We start from the raw sequence: 15,359 nt of genomic DNA on the forward strand, positions 1-15,359 counted from the left end.
TAATAGGGAAGTGTATAATTTATTGTTTGATACTGTATACTATTCATTTACCTGTTTTATTTAAATAAAAGCATTCGTTGGTTTAATGCTTGAATCACAGTCTGATAGAGTCTAATTGGAGTAAGTGTAACCCTGCTGGCCTGAGTGAAGCAATGTTGTTTAATCACCTCAAGTGCACCAACTCCCTTACAAGACATAAGCAACACAAGGTTTTCATGAAGGAATAGAACACACATGAAATAGAATTGCATTTTAATTATAACTCAACAAATACAAAAAATTGTACTGAATGAACTCATGGAATCATACAGCACAGGTGGTGGTCATTCGACCCATCATGCCTGTGCCGGCTCTCTGAAAGAACTACCAATTGTAATAATTATCTCCTGAATTTTCCATTTGTTTTGTGCCTTTCCTCCATTATTTTATCAATCATCTGCGTAAACTTCTTCAGGCTCTTGATCTGGTTTTTGATATTCTTGTAAGTTTCCAAAACACCAAAGTATTGCCTGTTCAAAAAACAATGAAAAATTATTAATTTCAGGTATACTAATAGTTTTGAAAATTGAATCCATTGTATGCAGTACAAAAAACAGGAGTTAAATTTGACAACCCCCGAATCCGGGCATGGGGGTCGCAGTGCGCGAATAACCCGCGCCCGGTCGTTCCAATGCAGGCAGCACGTGAGATTCGTGCTGCCTGGTCATTTACTTGATTCCAGCACGAGCAGCCAGGCCTGGCTGCTCTGTTGAATGACTTCTCACCAGCAGGGGGGTCCAGATATCGCATGAGTGGCTCGCACCTCTTCAAAGCAGCCGGCACCTCTTATTTGCAAAAAAATAAGATACGGGTCCGCACGGAGTCTGAATGGAGATCAGACATCACACACATAAAACACAGATGCAGGTCCCGTCCCGACGTTTACAAATTGTTGAGTTATGTTAAAACATTGAATAAAGGTTGCGCACTACTAAATCCTCCAATCTGCATGACAGTCCTCACCAATCTGCCGATCTGAGTTTGTACCAGGCCTGCGAGAGTGTGCGCACCAAGGTTCTTTGATGATGCACTGGAGGCCTTGACGTAAGAGTTGGACAGAAGGAGGGGCATCCTATATCTGCAGGGGGGCAAAAGGCCCTCCAGACATATGCTCAAGAGGCAGTGGGAGGCAGTAGGGGACGAAGTCAATGCCAGGCGCATTGCACCACGAACATGGATGCAGTGCTAGAAGAAGTTCAACGCTTTGACACAAGTGGTCAAGGTGTCAACTGTCAAGTGGCATCTCCTACCAACTGCACCACTAGCTGCATCCACTGCTCCACGCACTACACCCATCACCCAGAAACTCTTTCGATCAGTACTCAACTCTTCCATTCAGATGCTTCCTCACACCCTCACACATTACCACTGTTGCAAGCCACACATCCACAACTCACAGGTCACACACACTGGCAGCTATTCAACCATGACAGGCACATCACCCAAACATCTTGCAGGACACTCACTGACACACATCTCGCTTTCTTGCAGGAGAAGGTGGTGCATAATGGGAGGCAGCAAGTAGCAGTGGCATTTAGCCCCTCGAGCCTGTTCCGCCATTCAATGAGATCATGGTTAATCTGTGACCTAACTCCATATACCCGCCCCATATCCCTTAATACTATTGGTTAACAAAAATCTATCAATCTCAGATTTAAAATTAACAACTGAGGTAGCATCAACTGCCGTTTGTGGAAGAGCGTTCTGAACTTCTACCATCCTTTGCGTATAGAAGCGTTTCCTACAAACAAAACATGGCGTCTGTTGCATGTCACGCTAGAAGCGTGAGCGCACATTCCAGATGCCATTTCGGGACCTTAGGAGGCCGCGTAACACCTGAAAAATGGTTGCTACACGGCTCAAAAACCTAGTTTTATTTGAATGGGATTTATCGCAAACAAGTAACTTATTCTTGGGTCTGGTATAAAGCAGTATTAAAGCATTGAGAGATTAAAATATAGAAGCTATAAATCCTTAGGTGTACATAACTAATTGGTCAATTTTTAAAAATTTTAATTAGGAACTTTCAAAACTTAAGATTTCAGAACACCAAAAGTATTTGTCAACATTTATTTCAGTTTTGGTGTAGGCCTACTGCTTGTAGCTGCAGAGTACTTCTGGTGCAGCCTGATCTGCCTGTCATCCTTCCATTGATCCTCTTCCTGTTCCTTTAGAAAGAAAAGATTTAGGAAATTCCCAAGGGGAGCTCAATGTGACACTGTTGCATTTATTGCGCCACAACAATTATCACAAAGGCTCATGGATACCTAAATACCAGCGGCAAATAAAAAACAAAAAAATGCACAAAGTGTCTTCTTATAGGGCTCATTCAACTTACTTCTGTATACAGCTCAGTCCCTAGTAACCATGGATGCCCATTTCAATGGATGGATAGATAATTGTTAGGTGCACGTGAATATCGGGAAACTGTGGATGCCTAAATAATGTCATCAGCACTCCAATAAAATATTCAAATTAAAATATTTTAGGCAGGAGATCCCTGTATCCCTCAACTCCCCCAGTGCAAATGCATGCAATAGGCAAAATAGGTGGATATCTAATCTGCTCCAATATCCACCCCATTTTCTGATGAGGATCACCCACTCTACATCTGAAAATCAAGCATTATCGATTGAAAAAATATACCCTAAAAGCCAGTGTGGAAGACCAGGATCCTTACTTCATGCATGGGTCATGTAGGTTTGAGTGGGAAATCTGCAATATATTGTCAGTGACAAATTTGCCTTGAACTCTCGAATACACCACCCAGCTTACCTACATCGTGATTGATAAAATTACCTAGTGGACCTTGTTTGCAACCACAATGGATTGCAAGTGATTGGATTCAATTCTAACCCTAAGGGACCCAATTTTTGTATCTTCCCATTGGGAGAGAGGGGAGGTTGCAGTGTTGATTGCTTATGGTACCTTATACTGGATTGAAATACAGATTAATAACATCATGACTTCTGTGTAATAATTCATGGATATCTGATGCCCATTTGGGACTTCCACAACTTTCTCCCTGGGGACCGGGGTGGGCAAGACATAGGGCCCTATTTCTCAAAAGCCTCTATATATTTAATTCACCCACATTGACATATGGACGAATGAATTGCTATTTTTTTTGACAGTCCTGTAAGGCTGGCCTGGCAATATCTCCATCTCTCTCCCTTTCCTTCTATAGGTGTTCACCACTCCTTGGCACTGCAGATCGAATCGGTAACTCAGAATTTGAGGGAATCAAATCTGCACTTTAGTATTCTCAAAATGAAAGGACCCTGAAATCAGCTAGTCACTGACCTATTCTTTGCCATGGAGTTGCTCCGATCTGCTCCTTGTAATCAACATCACTGAAGCTATTTAGGGGGGCGTCCCTACTTGAGAACCTCCATAGTATCAATTAAATTGACTTTTTTAAAAAGAGAGAAATTTCTGATAAGACCTTTAGTTTCTTCTATTAAAGGGGCGAGCACCATCCTTCTCCTTTAAGTTCTCCATTGATTCCATTTTTTCTGACAACGCAGCATAATAGCTGAACATATTGGGGTCATCTGCTGTTCTGCTAGACTCCCATTGTAACTCTGGTGGGTATTTGGTGGAACAGCTCTGAGATAGGTCAGGACCCGGCTACATTGGGTCATGACCTAATCTGGGATTTTCTGCTTGGCCTCCACCCACCACAAGCATGAAGGGGGCGAGTACTGCCTATATTCGGAGATCCTATTTCTCCGGCCCATATGGGATCTGGCATGTGTCTGGTGGCCAGTACACCCAACGTGATAAGGCCTCTAGAAGGTGTCCAAGCTGGCCCCCAAAGAAGAGAACAATTTTTAAGGAGGCCGAAGGGGACAGAAAAAAGATTTATCCAGGGACGGGGAGGAATCTGGCCTGCAGATTTTAGAGTCCAATAAGTTACGTACAGAACCAACAGAACTAACTTCACAATAAGTGGTGACAGAATTTTATTTACTATAGAATGATACAGCACAGAAGGAGGCTCTTCGGTCCATCATGCCTGTGCTGATATGCAATGTGCATTACAAATAAATACCTTGTAATTTCCTCTTTGTTTCCATGACATTCTTGTTCTGTGTTGATCCTTTCCCTCAGACAATTGATCACCACATCGATACTCTTAGCAGTTCTGGTGACCTCTAATCATTGTGTGTGCAAATCTGCCTGGCTTTAGCAATATCTCGCCGGAATAAACAAGAACATAAGGAGCTGGGCAAAGAGGAAAGGGCACTTGGCTTATCAAGATCTTCCTAACTATGGATACGTGTTTCAGGCAGCACCGTCCAAAACTTGAGTTTCCATATCTACTTGCATATTAGATGAGTAATTTATGCCCCTGTTTGTGAATAAAAGTAGTAACTTCATGTTACATGTGGGCCATATCTTCCCTTAGGATTCCTTCCTGGCAGAGCAAATTCTGAAAAAATGATGGACCCATACCAGCACCTTCCTACCAACTGTTGCTCTGCTCCAGCACTGGTGTTATTTAAATACCCAACTTTGGCCCAGGCTCCCACTGATTAAAATCAGAGTCAGTGCAGCAAGATAGTTACAGGAAAAGAAGATTAAAGGGGTCCTTTTAATCTAACCCGTTTGTGCGGGAAACAAGCAGGTTCGGGTTGGCTGCCCATTTTACACCCAGCCCAACTTTACTCTCCATTGAAGTCAATGAAGAGTAAAATCGAACAGGTGTAAAATGGACGTCTGATCCGAGCTTGCCCATGTCCCACCAGGCGGTTAGGTTAAAGTTACCCAGGTAAAATAAGCTGCAGCAGCTAGAACTGACATCAGTAGGGAGAGTTATCATTTAAGTATCACAGCTTTGGAGAAGTGGAGCAACAGCTGATAGGAATGCACTGGTTGAAATAAGAAAATGTATTTACGGATGCCAGCCCACAGAAATGTGAGAATTTTGTCTGACAGCAGCTTTGTAATGTTGATCCTCATTTGATATAAGGGCCATGGATTTTACATTGGATGCCAGACAGGCGCAGCAACCCAAGGTGCGTTCTGCCTGAGGGGCACAGATGACCCAAATTTCATGCCTCAGGCCATTAACATGTGAACGAGGGGTAGAAACAGAAGCTCAGTTGCTGGCCCACCACCAGCTTTTTGGGGCACCCTGTAATTGGGTATTCCTTGGCCAGACACAACGGAAAGTGAGGCAGAAGGGCCAGGAACACCTTCTCCTCCCTCATTTCAATGCTTATGCTGCAGGCGCAGGTCCATTTACAGCCATTCAGGATATCCCAGGGAATCTCAGGGCAGTGTAGAGAGGACAAAAACCTGACATAACAGGTCGCCACCTTCTTTTCCCCTTCATTGTGCCTGGGACTTGAGCATTGTCCTGGCAGAGCGAAGAGGAAAATTGGTCCTGTAATTTCTCCTTGTGATCATTGTGAAAATAGGCAACATAAATGTAGCAGGCCATAATCCCCTTATCTCTTAGGTGCGTGGACTGTGTTCCAAGCAATAAGAGAAGCCTCAGCTCATTTATTCAAACGAGCTGAACGAGCTGTTCCACTCCAAAAAAAACTGTAAATGTTTTGAGAAAAAGTCTGAACTGTAAGACTTGCATCTACTACATCTAGGCAGTGTTGGTTGCCTCCGTTGGAAGTTGGATAACTTTGCAGATGAGTGGGAGGTAAGATTATAATTATGATGGACAGTTTCTCAAAGCTGTATTACATCTTACCTGTACCTGCTTCTATAGGTAATGCTATTAGTGTGTTGGTTTGTTAGATTTATAGGTAGGCTGTGGGCATTTTCAGGTTTTGCAAGAGTACCATCAGACAAGGCATGCCAGACATGCTCATATTTGCACCTTCGATGCTCCATTACAGTCCATCCTTACACCTCCATCAATGTGTATAGGACCAGGTTCTCATAACTGGACCTGTTTGAACATTGCAATATACATGGATTGAAATTCCTAAAGGGCGCTAAAGCTGTTAAATTTTTTTGTTTTTTATGCAAGATATGCTATTTGGCTTCAATGTCAGTGACCACTCCTGTACGTGGACCTCACATCCCTTATGAAACGAAGTGTATCTTTATCTACCCAATATCTAGGTAAATGCAACAAGGCCCAGGGATCAAACAGATAACGCTTGTATCCTGGCTTATTGTGACGTATTATGGACTCATGTTTGGTAAGCAGATGAATATACACTCCATCAGACTACAGCTCAAGCTATAAACCAGCAGACAAATTTTATTAAAAATACCTAGTACAAACAGTAGGGTTGAGTTTCCACTTTGGGTGCATTCGGGAAATTGCGCCCAAAATGCACTTGAAATTGCATTGTTTTTCCAATTTGAAGTTACGATTCAAGTTGCCACCCAAACTCATTTTCATAGTCCCGAACGTTAAATTTCCCATGAATCAGTGCAGGGGAGCAGTATGAACGCACTTAATCGATGAGTGACTAGGATCAGAGCCAATTGGGCCTCAAGTATCTGGGGAAGGGTCCTATAAAAACCACTGAAAAAAATTTCCTTCAGAGTGAGGCTGAAGATCAAAAGGTAAGGCTACTTTTTTCACTCTCTGCAAACATTTTATTACCATGTGCCCTGCCTTTATAGTTTTAAGAGCATTGACCTGATGGATTTAAATTAATTTTAATGTATTAACGCATAAGTTTTAAGAGTAGTGAGTGATTTCAATCTGAGTACTGTGCAAATTGATTTAAGGACACTTTTCCCTCACCCGATGCAAACATTTCATTGCCACATGCCCAGCGATCTGATTACTGGTGCCTGTGGCCGAAAAAAACAAGGGCAATTTGACCACCCTTCCCAAACGGACGCAATCAGCAGAAAGTCACCATCCCTACTATTTCGGCCTGGGGGCATGGTCGGTCTTGTGAGCAGGGCTTGCTTCGATAAAGTGATTTTTGAACCAGCATAAAAGATCGCAGAAAACATGAGCGTAAGTGGTTTTGGGCGTAGCTCACTTGTTTTAAATTCCACAACCTTTTGCGCTGATTCGCCCGATTCTGTCCGGATTGTGCTGCTATAACTAACGGAAGCTCGACCCCAGTATATTTACAGAAATTTACAAACTTTACTATCCTCAAAATTTCAAAAAAAGACACTTCTGCTGTGCCAGTTCTTTCCTGCCATTCTCACAGGATTATTCCACATCTGTACCCCAGTGGCTGTCACTCACTTAGGGTGTTTAGAATTGAATGGGATGGCTTGATTCATTGATCTATGCCAAATACTTTGAAAGATCTCCCAGAGATGTTGAAGGGTTCTAAAAATTCCCACATTTTTCATATCAACAACGAGGATATGACTTTTGGAATTTTATTTGAAGACGTATCAACTGCTAGTTTTAAAACATGGATCCCTGCAAGACAGGCCTGGACTTGTTGCGACAGAGTGGATTGTTCCTGAAAACCAGACAATGAGAGTAGACAGAATACGCATTCTTCCCTTTAAAACAATCAACCCAGAGAAAGACTTCAGCTTACAAGAAACTAAAGCCCATCAAAACCTTGCATAAATTATCGCTACTAACTACTAAAAGCAGGAAGCCAACAATCACCTGAAGAACACAAAGAACTAACCTTGTTTTGGGAATCAGATAAGAAATTCGAAAGTCAGTATAACTGGGGACCAGTTATGAAGCAGGAAGGGTTTTTGGTTTTGGAGCAGGTTCTAAGCAGTTCAGCTTTAAAACAGCAGTTTTGAAGCAGCAAGAAGGCAGCCACAGCCCTGCACGAAGATCGTCCACCCACAACTGCGCCTTACCGTACCAACAGACTCTATCCAACTGAAGAACCTTCACAGATTCCTCAGACCAGGGCCACGTGGGGACGGCAGGGCCCAGAGGACACAAAGAGCGTACCCCAAAACTGCAACCGGCTTACCTGGCTGGATTTCGAACTGTCAAGGAACCCTGGTTTGGTGAGCATGATTCCTGACCTCTCCTAGTTCAATTTAGTTAGGTTTTGGGGGTGGGACAAGGGTAAGGGGATTAGTAGGGTGATTTTCCCTCGTTATGCCGTGTGTTCCCCATTCTTAACTAAGTGTACTTTGTATCTCAGTGTTATCCTAATGTTATAAGTTCATTTGTGATTTCAATAAACCCAGTTTCTTTTCTTGTACCAAAACCAGTTGTCTGCTGCATTTTTTGTCACAACCCCCAAATAAGTCCAAGGTCTAGAACCCAGGGAGTGGGAGCGATTCGGACCGCTCAGTAGTCAGAGGTGAAGCTGACACAGACCACCACCCCCTACAATGTCCCCTTTTCAGCTATAACGATATCAAACAAACCATGCATAACAAGTATTTCCAGTACTATGCATGTCTCTGCCGTGCCTGAGGTGCGAATATTATTCAGTCCTAACATAATGCCGTACATCTTGTAGAAGACAGCTAAAAATAACAGACCATTACCTCATGTGTACATTGCAGTCAGCAATACAAAATCTAATTAAGAATCAAAGATAAGAACGCTGTATTTTCATCACAGGCACCACAACAGAATTATTCATATTCCTGCAGACAGACTATCAAACCAGTTCCACAATAGGGACAGCTCAGTCTGCAACTGTGAAGGTTACTGCTACATTGTTGTTGCCACGGTTTGGAAGTGGCTTTCATCAAGTGATTTGATTGGGAAGTGCACGGGAGGATTCTATAGATGATGACAGATATGTGAATGGAAGAGGAAAGATGTAAACAGGACTGCTAATGCACTTAGCCAGATGTGGAAGTCAAAGGAAAGCCTCTTCATGAAAGTCTTTTGCAGCCAGCAATAGGTTCTCCTCCATAGCCCCTTCAGGCCACTGTTGCTTCTCTGGCTGAAGACCCTGCTGTCTTTGGATGCTTTCCTTTTCCAAGGCCTCCATGATGAGGCATCTTTGTAAGGCAATGTTAAGCAACAGACAATTGTGACCCTGGACAAAGTAACAGAGCAGTTCCAGTATGTTCCAGGCACCTGACATGCCTTCAATGTTCCAATAGTGTACTCTGGACCTCCTTATAGCAATGATCAGCTGGTGTACCGAGGCAGCACACAGGTGTCATCAGTCATGGCTGTGGAGAATAGCATTAATCTCCCGGGAGCCACCCAAAGATGTATTCTCAGCTGAAATATGTTGCCTTACAACATGCAGGAGAGCAAGCATTCACTTGCATGATTTGGTACTATTCGGACATTCAGAGAACAGAATCTGCTGCTGTTGGTGTAGGTGATGAGATTGTTGAAGGGAGTATATATGACCAACTAGGTGCAAGCTATTACTCCTTGACCTTCAGGAATTCTGCCACAATATAAAAAAAATTGTAGTGTTCAGTCATGCTGCTGCTGCTTATCATGGGGAAGTGGATGAAATGGCTTTGTGATTTGCTTAATCCATCTGTGCACAGCTGCATGGCTAATGTTACTGATGCCTATGGCGGAGGTGGCTATTGGTCAGGTTGCAGTATATGGTATAAATCATTGATGGCTTCTTTTATGAAGCACAGCATCTGCAAGCAATGCTGCTTGGACAGCTGGAGATAGGAGCATCTCAGTGGGTACCATGTGCCTCTTGTGCTGCGTGGCCAGACTGGACTCCCTCCATTTCCCCTCCTTTTCTTCCTCAAACTATATATCGTGGAATCTCCAATGAAAATCGCATTTGTCTTGGGCGTTGGTGGAAAGCGTGCTATAGTAAATCGTCAGCCTGTTTTACCTTCCATCCGGGCGGGGTGTAAAACAGGCTATCAATTCTCTATTGCCCATTTTGCGCTACTGCTCAAGATTAAATTCAACCCTGTTGTGCCCTATTTAGAATGAGGGGGAAGGTAAAATGGGAGCCCCACAGAAAAAGACACAAAGTTGGGTGGCAAGCAGCTGTCAGTAGCAAACAAACTAGAAGAAAAATGACCATCTGCAAAGAATTAAGCATTCTGAGAGTCATTGGAATATACCTCTTCGGCCCTTTAAATTCACTTCTATCTTTTCTGAAGTGCTTCACGAGCCTGGATGCCCATTTTTAACTTTTATTATTGTTTTCTCTGTAGTTTTAAGTGTGATTCCATTATTAAAGGATACAACAGAGTACAAGGCACCAGAAGTGTTGTGCCTCTCAGATTTTTAATGGCACATAACCACTTCAAAAAGTGATTATATAAATTTGATTTTCAACTTTCTTATACTCAAGACCATTGCATTTATAGTGCAGGATAACAAATGAGGCAGCTTAAAAACCATGACCGCTATAACTCTATGTGGCAGAAGCCCATTTGTTCTTCCCTTACAGGCAATGAAGCAGTTTTACCATTACTTTCTTGTACAAAGCTTCTCAGCAATAGGGTGAGAGATTGATTGAAACCAAAAGTATATAAAAACAAAATCTTGTACAATTTGACTGAATGTGCACAAGTAGTAAAGGCTTGTGCATGCATTTAAAAAAAGATGTTTTTTGGATCCAATATCTTCATCAATTGCTTGTGTACTCCTATACTGAAAGAAATGATAAAACTGCTTCAATTCCTGGTCAGAGAGAGGTGGAAGGGATTCAGCCATTCATACTGGTAGTAGCCATTTTTTATGTTGCTGTGGCTGATTTTTACTTCAGCACCATTGTTATTTATAAGTACACTGAAAATGAAGGCAAGACTCATGTTCGTGAATTCAACATCCAGAAACCACAGGTGGGCTTCCAATATGTTGAAGGTAACAAGATCAAATTTAGAGGGCAAATGGGAGCTGAATTAATAAGTTAATTCGACTTATAGTTGCTACCAGAAAGGGGGTATATACTAATGTTATAGAGAATGTGGACAGTCAGATTTCAACAAAAATAAGCATTAACACAAAGGAGACCAGAGGGGCCTCCTTTGAAAAAGTATACCAACAGCACAGCCATGTGTGGTGTACTGGAAAGAACGAACTTACATTCATATAATGCTTTGCCATGTCTCTCAACAAACCCCCTAAGCATTTCACTTAAAATGAATTAATCTTAACTGCAATGACTAGTGATGTGGAAGGCATTTTGTGCAGAGCCAGAACCCACAAACAGTAATGAGATGATTAGCCAGTTAATCTGTTTTTAATAGTTTTAGTCAAAGGAAGAATGTTGGCCGAACTCCCTGATCTTCTTCAAATATCACCTTGGAATCTTTAAGGAGTAATTTTTATGAACCCATGCTGTTGGCAGGGAGCCTCATCTGCCACCAGTTAACATTGTAGAACCAGAGTCAGAAAATTGTGGCAGCAAAATTCTGAGCAATCGCACCCAAATTTCTGAAACACACTGTGGGTGGAAGAGGCTTCTCACTGGCAGTGCAGATTTGTAAAATTGACCTTTAATATTCAGCTGAACCTTCGGGACAGGCAGACAAAGTATGAATTTAATGTCTTATCAGAGGAACAGTATCTCTGGCAACGTAGCACTCCATCAGTAATGCACGGAAGTATTAGCATAAATGTGTGCTCAGGTCCTGTAGAGGTGAGAGTGCCACTAAGTGCATAATGACACCTGCAATTGTGTAAAATAGTTCGTGCTAGAAATTCGGCCTTGTAGCGCCTGTTTTGTAGGCGCTACACGGCCTCCTAAAGTCCCAAAATAGCACCCGGAATGCGCGTGCATACCATGTAAAGTAAGGACCATATGCGTTAGATCAGTGTGAAACACTGATTTAAATTATGGCACTCAACGCTCCAGCCAACGCACCGTCTTAACCACGAACAGTTGAACATGTCGTAGACGGCCTGGAGGACCCCCCATCAGCACTATTTTAACAGACCTTGCAGGATTTACAGGTTAGTTGCTGGGTTACTGCTTTTGGCTGCTGATGCATTTGTACCTGTTTTTGGAGGTCTCCCATGCTTGAATTCTAGGACTAGGGGACATAGTCTAAAATTTAGAGCCAGGACTTGCAGGAGTGAAGTTAGGAAATGCTCCTACACGCAAAGGGTGGTAGAAGTTTGGAATACTCTTCTTCAAACTGCAGCAGGTGCTAGATTACTTGTGAATTTTAAATCTGAGATTGATAGATTTTTGTTAACCAAAGGTATTAATGGATATGGGGTTAAGGCGAGTATATGCGGTTAGGTCACAGACCAACCATGATCTCATTGAATGGCGGAACAGGCTCGAGGGGCTCAATGCCACTGACACTTGCTGCCTCTTGTTACGCACCACTTTCTCCTGCAAGAAAGCGGGACACGTGTCGGTGAGAGTCCTGCAAGATGTTTGGGTGATGTGCCTGTCATGGTTGAATAGCTGCCGTGTGTGTGACCTGTGAGTTGTGGGTGTGCAGCTTGCAACAGTGGTAATGTGTGAGGGTGAGAGGAAGGATCTGATTGGAAGAGTTGAGTACTGATTGAAAGAGTTTGTTGGTAGGTGGGTGATGGGGGGGGCGTGTAGTGCGTGGAGCAGTGGATGCGGCTTTTTTTCATTTGTTCATGGGATGTGGGCATCGCTGGCGAGGCTGGCATTTATTGCCCATCCGTAATTGCCCTTGAGAAGGTGGCGGTGAGCCGCCTTCTTGAACTGCTGCAGTCCGTCTGGTGAAGGTTCTCCCACAGTGCTGTTAGGAAGGGAGCTTGACCCAGCGACGATGAAGGAACGGCGATATATTTCCAAGTCGGGATGGTGTGTGACTTGGAGGGGAACGTGCAGGGGGTGTTGTTCCCATGTGCCTGCTGCTCTTGTCCTTCTAGGTGGTAGAGGTCGCGGGTTTGGGAGATGCTGTTGAAGAAGCCTTGCCGAGTTGCTGCAGTGCATCCTGTGGATGGTACACACTGCAGCCACAGTGTGCCGGTGGTGAAGGGAGTGAAGGTTTAGGGTAGTGGATGGGGTGCCAATCAAGCGGGCTGCTTTGTCCTGGATGGTGTCGAGCTTCTTGAGTGTTTTTGGAGCTGCACTCATCCAGGCAAGTGGAGAGTATACCATCACACTCCTGACTTGTGCCTTGTAGGTGGTGGAAAGGTTTTGGGGAGTCAGGAGGTCAGTCATTCGCCGTAGAATACCCAGCCTCTGACCTGCTCTCGTAGCCACACTATTTATATGGCTGGTCCAGTTAAGTTTCTGGTCAATGGCGACCCCCAGGATATTGATGGTGGGGTATTCGGCGATGGTAATGCTGTTGAATGTCAAGGGGAGATGGTTAGACTCTCTCTTGTTGGAGATGGTCATTGCCTGGCACTTGTCTGGCATGAATGTTACTTGTCACTTATCAGCCCAAGCCTGGATGTTGTCCAGGTCTTGCTGCATGCGGGCTCGGAATGCTTCATTATTTGAGGAGTTGGAATGAAACAGAATACTGTGCAATCATCAGCGAACATCCCCATTTCTAACCTTATGATGGAGGGAAGGTCATTTATGAAGCAGCTGAAGATGGTTGGGCCTAGGACACTGCCCTGAGGAACTCCTGCAGAAATGTCCTGGGGCTGAGATGATTGGCCTCCAACAACCACAACCATCTTCCTTTGTGCTAGGTATGACTCCAGCCACTGGAGAGTTTTCCCCCTGATTCTCATTGACTTCAATTTTACTAGGACTCCTTGGTGCCACGCTCGGTCAAATGCTGCCTTGATGTCAAGGGCAGTCACTCTCATCTCACCTCTGGAATTCAGCTCTTTTGTCCATGTTTGGACCAAGGCTGTAACGAGGTCTGGAGCCGAGTGGTCCTGGCGGAACCCAAACTGAGCATCGGTGAGCAGGTTATTGGTGAGTAAGTGCCACTTGATAGCACTGTCGACGACACCTTCCATCACTTTGCTGATGATTGAGAGTAGACTGGTGGGGCGATAATTGGCCGGATTGGATTTGTCCTGCTTTTTGTGGACAGGACATACCTGGGCAATTTTCCACATTGTCGGGTAGATGCCAGTGTTGTGGCTGTACTGGAACAGCTTGGCTAGAGGCGCAGCTAGTTCTGGAGCACAAGTCTTCAGCGCTACAGCTGGGATGTTGTCGGGGCCCATAGCCTTTGCTGTATCCAGTGCACTCAGCCGTTTCTTGATATCACGTGGAGTGAATCGAATTGGCTGAAGACTGGCTTCTGTGATGGTGGGGATATCGGGAGGAGGCCGAGATGGATCATCCACTCGGCACTTCTGGCTGAAGATGGTTGCAAACGCTTCAGCCTTGTCTTTTGCACTCACGTGCTGGACTCTGCCATCATTGAGGATGTGGAGATGCCGGTGATGTACTGGGGTGGACAAATGTAAGGAATCTTACAACACCAGGTTATAGTCCAACAAATTTATTTTAAAATCACAAGCTTTCGGAGATTATCCCCTTCGTCAGGTAATTCACCTTGTGGAATCGCTTAGCTCTGCCTATAGCACGTTGCTTCCGCTGTTTAGCACCTATGTAGTCCTGAGTTGTAGCTTCACTAGGTTGGCACCTCATTTTTAGGTACGCCTGGTGCTGCTCCTGGCATGCTCTTCTACACTCCTCATTGAACCAGGGTTGATCTCCTGGCTTGTTGGTCATGATAGAGTGAGGAATATGCCGGGCCATGAGGTTACAGATTGTGCTGGAATACAATTCTGCTGCTGCTGATGGCCCACTGCGCCTCATGGATGCCCAGTTTTGAGCTGCTAGATCTGTTCTGAATCTATTCCATTTAGCACGGTGGTAGTGCCACACAACACGTTGGATGGTGTCCTCAGTCCGAAGACGGGACTTTGTCTCCACAAGCACCGTGCGGTGGTCACTCCTACCAATACTGTCATGGACAGATGCATTTGCGACAGGTAGATTGGTGAGGACGAGGTCAAGTAAGTTTTTCCCTCGTGTTGGTTCGCTCACCACCTGCAGCAGGCCCAGTCTGGCAGCTATGTCCTTCAGGACTCGGCCAGCTCGGTCAGATGTGGTGCTACCAAGCCACTCTTGGTGATGGACATTGAAGTCCCCCACCCAGAGTACGTTTTGTGCCCTTGCTACCCTCAGTGCTTCCTCCAAGTGGTGCTCAACATGGAGGAGGACTGATTCATCAGCTGAGGGAGGACGGTAGGTGGTAATCAGCAGGAGGTTTCCTTGCCCATGTTTGACCTGATGCCATGAGATTTCATGGGGTCCAGAGTCAATGTTGAGGACTCCCAGGGCCACTCCCTCCTGACTGTATATCACTGTACCGCCACCTCTGGTGGGTCTGTCCTGCCGGTGGGACAGGACATACCCAGGGATGGTGATGGAAGAGTCTGGGACGTTGGGTATGATTCTGTGAGCATGGCTATGTCAGGCTGTTGCTTGACTAGTCTGTGGGACAGCTCTCCCAATTTTGGCACAAGTCCCCAGATGTTAGTAAGGAGGATTTTGCAGGGTCGACTGGGCTTGGTTTGC

General features: G+C 44.5%; 1 protein-coding gene across 3 annotated transcripts in view; it reads right to left on the minus strand.

The window, feature by feature from the left end:
• Positions 1 to 252: 252 nt before the first annotated feature.
• The window catches only part of LOC137321364 (structural maintenance of chromosomes protein 6-like), a 50,786-nt gene continuing 35,679 nt past the window's right edge, over positions 253 to 15,359 (minus strand). For all 3 annotated transcript variants that reach the window (XR_010962795.1, XR_010962796.1, XM_067983745.1), the window contains one exon: positions 253 to 509. Coding sequence is in view for 1 of the 3 variants with exons in the window: in XM_067983745.1 (XP_067839846.1) it covers positions 429 to 509 (81 nt within the window). In the remaining 2 variants the exon portion in view is untranslated. The remainder of the gene's footprint in view (positions 510 to 15,359) is intronic.

The sequence above is a fragment of the Heptranchias perlo genome, chromosome 5 (assembly GCF_035084215.1).
Source record: "Heptranchias perlo isolate sHepPer1 chromosome 5, sHepPer1.hap1, whole genome shotgun sequence".
Taxonomy (NCBI): domain Eukaryota; kingdom Metazoa; phylum Chordata; class Chondrichthyes; order Hexanchiformes; family Hexanchidae; genus Heptranchias; species Heptranchias perlo.